Genomic DNA, 10906 nt, shown 5'->3' with positions numbered 1-10906 from the left:
ATAAGTCTACTAATTAGAAGATATGATCATTCGAGTATCAAAGACAAATGATATTACTTGATGTGTTTAATCTCTCGGTGATTGGAAGAGAGAACTTGCCCCACATTCGCGACAACGGAGATGCCGTCTTTGGAAACAAAGTTGCATGAAGGTATATATTGGCTAGTATATTGTACAGCCTGGCCGGGGAGGCGTTGGCGGATCGGCCGCGTCGATGGGGCGTGGCAGTACAAAATTTCGGTTTGTTGGTTAGAGTCAACCACTAACAAATAGAACGTAAACAATACTAGGTAGTTAAGCTCTTGGACTTGTGCCCAGGTCCAAGTACAAATATGTAAGGATAATAAAGATTCTGAGGACAACAACCCTGATCGATCGTCCCTGGTGTTGAACAGCGTCTTAAACGCGACAACGATCGATGCACCGAAAAGATAGAAGAAGAAGTTTGAGCAACCTTGCGGTTACTCGGTGTGAGTGGGCAAAAACTCGAGAAACTCAAAATACCAACAGAATACGGAAATTGGTTATCTAAACATTTCCAAAACATAATACTTCCCAAACAGAATGGCCAATAGCAGAATAATAGTGCAACGGAAATACAGAAAAAGCTCAGAATACAGAGATAGTCAGAAATGCTGAAAATATGCAAAAATAGACATGTACATCTCTCTGATTAATAACAGAAATCAACAGCACGAGGCTTGATCATCGACTGTGAAGTCAGAACAGAATATCAACAGTTGTAGCCGGATCTTCGACCGCAGTCGAGGGGTAGCGCTACTATAGAAAACATGTGCACATGGCTAGGACTTATTCCTCCTAGCTGGGCGAGCCAAGAATGGAGATGTACTAAAACCCCAAAAATACAGAATTCAGACAGAGAAAATACCGAATAATTAATGCAAGAACAAAATAAATAAATAAATAATCGAACACCAAAAAACACAGAGTTCGAGTTCAGAAATTGTAAATTCATAAGTTCACATAAACGCAAAAATACTAATAAATTCCAAGTTTTCATTCCGGGGGCAAATAACTAAATAAACAGAATAGGTTATATAAAAGTAAGCAAAATGATATAATAAATCATTCAAACAAGACATCATAGTCAAAATACAGAGTATTCATGAATTTCCCAGATACTCACACAAACAGAAATACAGAATCCAGCATTAGGAAAAATAACTGAAGAAACAAAAATTATTTATAAAATTTAACAAATGAATAAATCATCAAATAAAAACCAATCACCCTGGGAATTTACACTCTTATTATATCCGTTCTAACCTGTTTCATTTCACAACACATAACCAGGGACGGAACCAAGCGGGGGCTAGCAGGGGCTTGACCCCCTCCTCGAGCACCGGCAATGTTTTTGTTTGGCAGGAAAACATAGAAGTTATAGAACCATGCAAACCAGTCCCCCCTTCGGCCATGGCAGCCCTACCAGCAGCCTCTCATCCACCTTGATAATCACTACATAGATACTAAAGACCATGAGGAAGAACTTTTGTATATAACTCGACCTCAGAAAACATATGTACAAGTCGGGATAATTCATGGAAGATGAGATGTTCAAAGGAAAACAGAAAAAAAAAAACCAGCCAAGTTTGAAACTGTGCTTTTATAATTTACAGAAACTTCAGTAACTGAAATGAAACTGGTGCATTGAGAGCATGAGTCAATTGCATTCTGGTTAAACCAAACCAACTAATATTACCTCGAACTAATGTGCATTCATTTGATGATCTCATCCTGGCCGTTCATTTGAAAACTAATCTTGACTCTTAAGGTTGCCTCGAACTTAAACCAATCATCTTGATGAAATTAATCTCAGCCGTTCATTCTTTCCTTCTCAAAACTAACCAACATTCAAACATTTGAAAGGTCAGTTTTACCCTTTAATCAAAATCTATTTCCAGCTTTCAAAATATTCAAAATTCCGACTTTTCTCGCTTCTTCAACTTTGGTACGCTTCTACATCTGCATCCTCTCTACTTTTCATCGAGTATGTATATTTTTAGTATTTATTTTTTTGTTAATTATTGGATCATACAATCAATGATCAAGTATTACTTCTTATTGAAAATGAGAGAATGAATGTATTAAATTTATGGGTGAAATAAATATAACATGAATGATAAACTTCATTTTTATAAATATGCCTACAATGTGTTTGATTAAATGCCTTGATGAGTTAAAATGTTGAAAATATCAAATATCAAATATTAATATGTATCATAATGTATATATGTATAAATAAATAATGTTTAGTGTTGAGAGGGCATTTTCGGTGATGAATATTGTGAAAACTGACTTGTGCAACAAAATGGGAGACGAGTGGATGAACGATAGCATGATTGTCAACATTAAGAAAAAGGTTTTTGCAACTATTGATAATGAGGCGATTCTACAATGTTTTCAAAAAATGCAAGCTCGTCGTATTCAATTACCTCCTCTGAGTAGCATACATCGCACATATGGCAATTTTAGCTCTAGTGTGCATAGATAAATGTTTTATGTTTTTTTGTGATTATTTTAATTAAATGTCACAATATCGCACTATTTTGTTTTGAATACAATTTATGTTGACCAAAATTTTTTTTTTTTAACATTTTGCCCTCAGCCCCCCCATCAATAAATCCTGGTTCCGTCCCTGTGCACAATGTTACCGAATATGCCAAGTAAATAAGAAATCCACTTGAAAAGAAAAGTAAAACAGAGACGCTGTTATAAAGTTTTATGAAGAGTTATTTTTCATGAATATCAAACATCGAGAGGCCAAGGTATTGTAACACAAAATATCCATTCACTGACTCCTAAGAAGACGACTTCAATTAATAATGCTTTCTAGCAAAGAGAAAATGGACAAACAGGCTCATATGGATTGCACAAAATTTTAGTGAAGACATTAACTTCCATAATCCAGTCTAGGAGCATCATACTATCAAAGGAATTCAAATTCAAGAAAGTAACCAACCTGTTGGCCCAATGTGTCCGATTGTCTTCACTAGGAGTAGTAGTTAACTCAACTTCATTTTTTGCTGGGTTCTGAGTGCTACCCTGAAAGAATCACTCAAATGACTGAATAATCTATGAAGTATTCAGAATAGCAATTCATTTACACTAGCAATATACCCGAAAATGAACATCAAACCACCCAGCAAATTCAGAGAGTCTCGTCCTGTCTAGGTTGATTCTTAATGAAAACTTTACATGATGCTCACGAATTTCATCTAAAGTGGCTGTCAAACAGTCAATCTCCTTGATAACAGCAGAAGTCCCAATGACTTGGCTGGGAACAATGTTGCTCCACAATGACTTCTGGACAAGGAATATAAGGGATTGCTATCAGTATGTGAATAAGCAAAATAAGAAATAGCTTTGACATAGAATATATATATATATATATATATATTGCAACACATTAATTAAGGATATATATATATATATATATATTGTAACACATCAAGTAAATAAGATACGAACTAAAGCAATATTACAACACAGGAAAGATTTAAGATACTGTTTGACTACGTCTGATTAAATGGTTCCAATGAAAGACCACCCAAACTCATGGGGTTGATGAAAATTAGAATGCACCTTTAGATGGTATCTCTCATTTTCTTCCCGGTAAGGCTTTAATAGAACATTCATATCAACACCATACTGGCTTTTCATCTCGTTGGCAAAGTCATGCCAGTGACTCATTGCATTTTCAAACTCATTCCATTGCTGTTTAGATAAGCCTGATCTTATAGGCCCAATCCACATGCGAGCATGACTAGGATACCTGCAATAAACAAAATTTGAGGTACAGTTCACTTAACATGAAATTCACAAATTGAAATTCTTGAACACATACATTTTCAGAAGGGCCACCTGGGAATTTACTTTTATGTCATTAGTGAGATGGTCTTAATTAAAATCTAAAAGTTTAAAGAAATTTTTCAGCCATATACACAGATTGAGTAGCTACAAGTGTCACGCCCCGAACCTGGTGCGATGACAAACGGCCGCAGACCCACAGGGCGGGGCCCAGTGAACCTGCAAGGCCTCGAAACCTAACACAGGCTAGGAGTAGAAATAAACTGACAGAATAACAAATAAGAGTACAACTTAAGGTTTACAACCAAACTCAAATACAAGGTAAATAAAATACAGCATGACCTACAAGGAGGTTCTTAACCAAAAATACAAGCGATGCAAAGACATAAGCATTAAGACCTAAATCCCAAAGAAGACATCTCTTGGAAGCCTTCTAAGATCCCCGGGTCTCATCGCTCCCGATCCGAAAAAGGATTTAAATAAATCCATGAGCTCACTAGCCCGATAAGTAATCCAAAACAAGCTGAAAGCAAAGTTCGGGGCTTGAAATTTTTCACAAAAATGCAATAGCACAAAAATAGTGTAAAACAAAAATCAAAAGGTAAAACAATAAATACAATATCCAAAGTATGTCTCCAAATTCACTGAAAGTGCCAAAGGTCATTTGTTTACCCTCGGTGACAGACCCGAGCCGAAATAACTGAAATCATTTATTTACCCTCGGTGACCCGAGGCCCGAATAACAGTGGCCGTTGATTATTTCACCGAGCGGACACGGTCGTGGCCTGTAGTCTCATTTTTCCAAAATTACTTGTCGACAAGGTCGGGGTTTAACCCCCAGCGAGGGTTGCATATTGTTCATTTGGAGACCAAAAATTCGAGATACATTTCAAGCCAAGAATACGAGAATATACACAAGTATTTCCAAAAGTTCATCTAATAAAATAAAGTAGATAAATAAATAATGTAAAAGAAAATACTCACTTTTCCAAGCCTAAGCATGGTTCTCATTTTGGAGAAATAATAACAACATTTCACAAATATTTTCCCAAAATTTAAGAAAATAAAAGATTTACCAACAAAACAAAATACCACAAGTATAAATAATAGTGAAACCAATAAATAATTATCCAACCAAACTCATGGATGAAATGCATGATTATTAATACAATAAAATACTAAAATTTGTAAAAATTCAAGGTCTAATGTATCTCATCAATTGAAGAAAAATGATCCACCTAAATCCAAGATAACTAGAAAAATAATTTCAAGGGAAATAATGACTAAAACAAGGATGCTAAAAATTTTAGGAAGAAGATAGGCAAGGACATAAAGGTAAGTGGATATTTAAGGGATAAATGTATAACCAAATAATAGATAGGTAATCCAAATTGATGTTAGGTGGACCAAGGATTCAAGCACTTAATAAATCTTAAGTTTTTGTTATTGGGAATAAACAAGGTTACAAAAAGGATAATTACTTTGCCAAATATTTGGAAGTAACAAGGAAATAACATGTATAAGTTTTGGCAAATAAAAGCACTATGGTTCCAACTAAGTATAGAAACTTCTCTTCCTCTAAAAACACAAGACATAAATAGATGGCATTCTCACAATAATTTTTAAAGAATAAAAGCAAATAAAATTTCAGAAATTTTACATGAAAATAAATCAAAACCACAAAATTTAAGTACAAGAGTTTAAGGGATTACTTACTTGGTGATCTCCTAAATTCAAAAGAAATCCAAGATTATAGCTAAAGGTGATCCTATAATCCAAGGAAAACCAACCAAAATACATGAATACATATACACATGGAAACATACACAATATCATGGTTTTTAAATAGCATGCTAGTTCTACCCTCAAATAAGGTCCAAAAAAAAAAAAAATCTCCACCATACATGGGTGAGCAAGAACTAAGCAACTTAACATTCATTAAACTAATGCCAAGGCCAAACCTTTCTCCAAACAAGGATGGTTAAGCACAAGCCTTTGAGCTAACACTAAGCTCCAAGGGTTTCAACAACAATTTTTGAGCTATGAACTAAGAGAGAAACAAGCATAAACAACTCCGAATTTAGTCATCAACAAGCCAAGGTTTCTAAATAAAAAGAGCTAACATGATAATCAACAAAACATGGCAAGCTAATCAAAAGATAGATAAAAGTCATGGCTTTAGTTACCAAAAAAAAAACAACACTACCAAGAGAGTTTAACCAAGAAGGGCTAGGGCTTACTATGATGGCCGGAAAAGAGTGTGTTGAGAAGATAGCCAAGCTTCAAAAACCTTCAGTCTAGCAACCTCTCTTACAAGACAAAGGAATGAAGAAGAAGCACAAGAGGAGAAGAAAAACAATGAAGTTAAAAGGTTCAAATATCAAAGGCATAGATGTGATGGAAACCATGAATTCCTCCAGGAATTCCTCATGACCACCTTAGTGGAGAGCAACCTGACAAAGGGAAATAAGGTGAAAACAAAAAAAACTTTGATTAATCTAATCAAGCTTTGGGGCGGGGTCCACAATCCTCCCCTACTTAAAAGAGTTTAGTCTTCTAAACTCGCACTTGCCCTGAGAAAAAGAAAAGGATACTTCTCTCTCATAACAGACTCTAATTCCCAAGTTGCCTCACGCTCAGAATGATTTCTCCAATGGACTTTGACATAAGAAATGACCCGCTTCCTCAGTTCTTGCTTCTTAAAATCTACAATCTTTAATGGTTGTTCTTCGAAGGACAAATCACTGTTAAACTCAAAATCTGGGAACTGAATCACATGATCAGGATTGGAGACATATTTCCTCAGCATGGAGACATGGAACACATTATGTACTTGAGAGAGAGCAGGTGGAAGGGCAAGCCGATAAGCCACCTCACCAATACGTTCCAAGATTTTGAAAGGGCCAATGAAACGAGGACTAAGTTTACCTTTCACACCAAAGCGAACAATTCCCTTAGCAGGAGCAACTTTCAAGAACACGTGTTCTCCCACTTGGAATTCCAAGCTTCTTCTTCTGTTGTCTGCATGACTCTTCTGTCTGCTCTGAGCTGCTTGTAGTCGATCTCTAATTTGGTGAACTTTCTCAACTGTTATCTGCACAATCTCTGGCCCCAAAAGTTTTCTTTCTCCTACATCATCCCAACAGATAGGTGACCTGCACCGCCTCCCGTACAAAGCCTCATAGGGAGCCATCTGGATACTTGCCTGGTAACTGTTATTATAGGAAAATTCTATCAAGGGTAGATGTCTATCCCAAGCACCTCCAAAATCTAGCATACATGCTCGCAACATATCTTCCAAAATTTGGATAGTTCGTTCTGATTGCCCATCAGTTTGAGGGTGAAAAGCCGTACTGAAAGTGAGTGTCGTTCCTAAAGCTTTATGTAGACTCCCCCAGAAATGAGCTACGAATCGAGAGTCCCGATCAGAGACGATGGTTACTGGAACACCATGAAGCCTCACAATCTGGTCAATATACAACTCAGCAAGTTTTTCCAAAGACAAACCAGTCTTAACAGCTAAGAAGTGAGCGGACTTAGTTAACCTATCAACTACTACCCACACACTGTCAAAACCTTTATTAGTCTTAGGAAAACCAGACACAAAGTCCATAGCTATATTCTCCCATTTCCACTCAGGAATAGGAAGAGGTTGGAGAAGTCCTGCAGGTCTTTGATGCTCCACCTTTACTTGTTGACAAGTCAAACAATGCGCCACAAACTGAGCAATCTCTCGCTTCATGTTGTTCCACCAAAAGTTGAGCTTCAAGTCCTTGTACATTTTTGTGCTGCCAGGATGCACTGAGTAACTAGAGAAGTGGGCTTCTTCCAAAATCTCCTTCTTTAAATCTAGAACATTTGGTACACAAATCCGATCACCAAATCTGACTGAGCCATCTTCATGGACTCTGAACTGCACTTGGGAACCATCTTTTGCTTCTTGACGGATCTTCTGTAGGTAATCATCTCTTTCTTGAGCTATCTTGATCCTTTCCAGCAGAGTAGGTCGTAGCACCATGTTTGCTAGAGAAGCACTGACACTCGGTAGAACTATTTGAAGTTCCATTCTTCTTATCTCCTCCAAAATAGACCTTTGAGAAGTGATCAATGCTGCCACACTGCCAAAAGACTTCCTGCTAAGCGCATCAGCCACAACATTAGCCTTGCCAGGTTGATAACTGATAGTCAGATCGTAATCTTTCATCAACTCTAACCATCTTCTTTGCCTCAAATTTAGCTCTTTCTGGGTAAAAATATACTTGAGGCTCTTGTGATCTGTAAATACTTCACATGATTCTCCATAAAGGTAGTGTCTCCAGATCTTTAAGGCAAAAATCACCGCAGCAAGCTCCAAGTCATGGGTGGGGTAGTTCTCCTCAAAAGGTTTCAGTTGCCTAGAGGCGTAGGCAACTACTCGGCCATTTTGCATCAAGACACACCCAACCCCGTCTTACAAGCATCACTACCTTCTCCTGGAGATAGTGAAACCATCTCCAGGAGAAGGTAGTGTGAGGATAGGTGCTGACACCAATCGACGCTTTAACTCCTGGAAGCTTTGTTCACACTTATCAGACCACTGAAAGTTTGTTCCTTTCCTCGTAAGTCTCGTCAATGGTGCTGCTAAAATTGAGAATCCTTCAACAAATCTTCTATAGTAACCTGCTAGTCCCAAAAAGCTACGAATTTCTGTCACACTTGTCGGCCTTTTCCATTCTACAACTGCTTCAATCTTGGTAGGATCTACAGAGATGCCATCTTTGGTTATGACATGGCCAAGAAAAGGCACTCGATCTAGCCAAAATTCACACTTGGAGAATTTGGCGAAAAGTTTTCTCTCTCTGAGTGTCCCCAACACGATCCTCAAGTGTTCTTCATGCTCCTCCTGATTTTTGGAATACACCAAGATGTCATCGATGAACACTACAACAAATTTGTCCAGGAAAGGTTTGAAAGTTCTGTTCATCAAATCCATGAAAGCAGCTGGTGCATTAGTCAACCCGAAAGGCATTACTAGGAATTCGTAATGACCATAACGAGTTCGAAATGCAGATATTGGCACATCCTCTTGCTTGATCTTCAGCTGGTGGTATCCCGTTCTGAGGTCAATCTTCGAGAAAACTTGTGATCCTTGTAGTTGATCAAATAGGTCGTCAATCCTAGGTAATGGATATCTGTTCTTCACAGTCACTTTATTTAGTTCTCTGTAGTCGATGCATAATCTCAAACTTCCATCTTTCTTTTTCACAAAAAGCACAGGAGCTCCCCAAGGAGAAACACTCGGACGGATAAAACCTTTGTCGAGAAGTTCTTCAAGCTGCTTCTTCAATTCAACCAGCTCAGTAGGGGCTATCCTATAAGGGGCCTTAGAGATGCAGTTAGTGCCTGGGACTAGGTTAATAAAGAATTCTATCTCCCTGTCCGGAGGCAAGCCCGGAAGGTCTTCAGGAAAAACATCTAGAAATTCCCTCACTACTGGGATATCTTCAAGCACCTGACTTCCATTCTTGACTTCTATCACAGTGGCGAGGACTCCTGTGCACCCACTCAAAAGTAATTTCCTAGCTTGTAGGGCAGAAATTACTCGAGTTGGTGATACAGAAGCACTCCCAAGAAAAGAGAACTCTGTTTCTCCAGGGATTCTAAAGTCAACTCTTTTCCTATGGTAATCTACCACGGCATGGGTGGAGGATAACCAGTCCATCCCCAAAATAACATCAAAGTCCTTCATGCTCATGACATGGAGATCAGCTAGCAACACATGATTATCAATTACCACAGGATAGTTTACACAAACTGTGCTGATTACTAAGGTATCACCAACAGGTGTAGCAAGACTCAAATCATAATCCAACACAACAGCAGGTAAAGCATGCTTCCGAATAAATGCAGAAGAAATAAAGGAATGCGTAGCTCCAGAATCGAACAAAACACATGCATAAGCAGAATATACTGGTAAGGTACCTGACACCACAGCATTGGAGGCATGAGCATCCTCCTGAGTCAGTGCATAGACTCGTCCTTGAGTCCTAGGTCTGCCCGCCTTCTGATGGGTTGTGGAAGATGGTTCTCCACCAACAGCTTTTCCTGCACGCTGTTCCGAAGGGGCCGGAGGTTTCTGTGCTGGTATGACCCTAGAACTCTGCCCACTATAAGCCTGTTGAGGCTTAGAAGGCATTTGCGGACACTGAGCAATGCGGTGACCCTGACTGCCACACCTATAGCAAGCTCCAGAAGCCCGTCTGCAATCTGTAGTCCTGTGAGCTCCACCACAAGTGGCACAACTTGGCTGGTTAGTCCGGGGAGGAGGGATAGGGGGCAACTTGCGAGGTCGCTGCGCCGGTGGTCCATTGACTGTTTGTGACTCAGCTTGAACTCTATTGCCGGAGTTGTTCCTGTCTCCCGCTCCAGTAGGTCGGGTACTTTGGTTGTCAAAATTCCTGCATCTCTTCTTCTGGAAGCTTTTCTTCTGCTCTTGAGTATCCTTCCAAACAGAATCTAGGGACTTAGCGCGTCCCACCACTTCAGCATAAGTACTCAAATGCAGAGGTGCTAGTCCCCTGCGAATATGAGGGTGTAACCCTTCCTCGAATCGATTCGCCCGACTCTGATCATCTTCCACTAGCTTCGAAGCATACTTGGATAGTCGATCAAACTCCACTTCGTACTCGTCTACTGACCTATTCCCCTATGTCAAACGAACGAACTGTCGCTCTAGTTGTCTCTGCTTGTCCCTGGTAAAGTACTTCCTGAAGAGTGCCTTCCTCAGTTCTGCCCATGATTCAAACTCTTTTCCTTGTCTGATCCTAATTTCCCCATTATACCAATCGTTTGCAGGTCCTTGAATCATGTAGATGCCGAACCTGAGCTTCTCTTCTGGGGTACAGTTCATTACGGCAAAAGCTTTTTCCATCTTTGCTACCCACTGGTCTACCCTCATCCGGATTGGTGGTTCCTTCAAATGGCGGGGGTCCTGTACTCCTAAATTCCATAATCGTCCCTTTGTTTGGGCTCCTTAGGGGAGGAGGAGGTGGCGGTGTTGGTTGTTGAGATAAACGCCGCTCCCGCACCAACCCCACTA

General features: G+C 39.2%; 1 protein-coding gene across 1 annotated transcript in view; it reads right to left on the bottom strand.

Moving 5' to 3' along the window:
• Positions 1–2850: 2850 nt before the first annotated feature.
• The window catches only part of LOC120260026 (protein arginine N-methyltransferase PRMT10-like), a 29076-nt gene continuing 21020 nt past the window's right edge, over positions 2851–10906 (bottom strand). The window contains exons 4-6 of the mRNA XM_039267470.1: positions 3604–3793; positions 3139–3324; positions 2851–3063 (exon numbers count right to left, since the gene is read on the bottom strand). Of these exons, the coding sequence (XP_039123404.1) occupies positions 2851–3063; positions 3139–3324; positions 3604–3793 (589 nt within the window). The remainder of the gene's footprint in view (positions 3064–3138; positions 3325–3603; positions 3794–10906) is intronic.

Source organism: Dioscorea cayenensis, chromosome 5, assembly GCF_009730915.1.
Source record: "Dioscorea cayenensis subsp. rotundata cultivar TDr96_F1 chromosome 5, TDr96_F1_v2_PseudoChromosome.rev07_lg8_w22 25.fasta, whole genome shotgun sequence".
Taxonomy (NCBI): Eukaryota; Viridiplantae; Streptophyta; class Magnoliopsida; order Dioscoreales; family Dioscoreaceae; genus Dioscorea; species Dioscorea cayenensis.
Note: the sequence above shows the minus strand (reverse complement) of the source record. Positions and strands in the feature narration are given on the sequence as shown.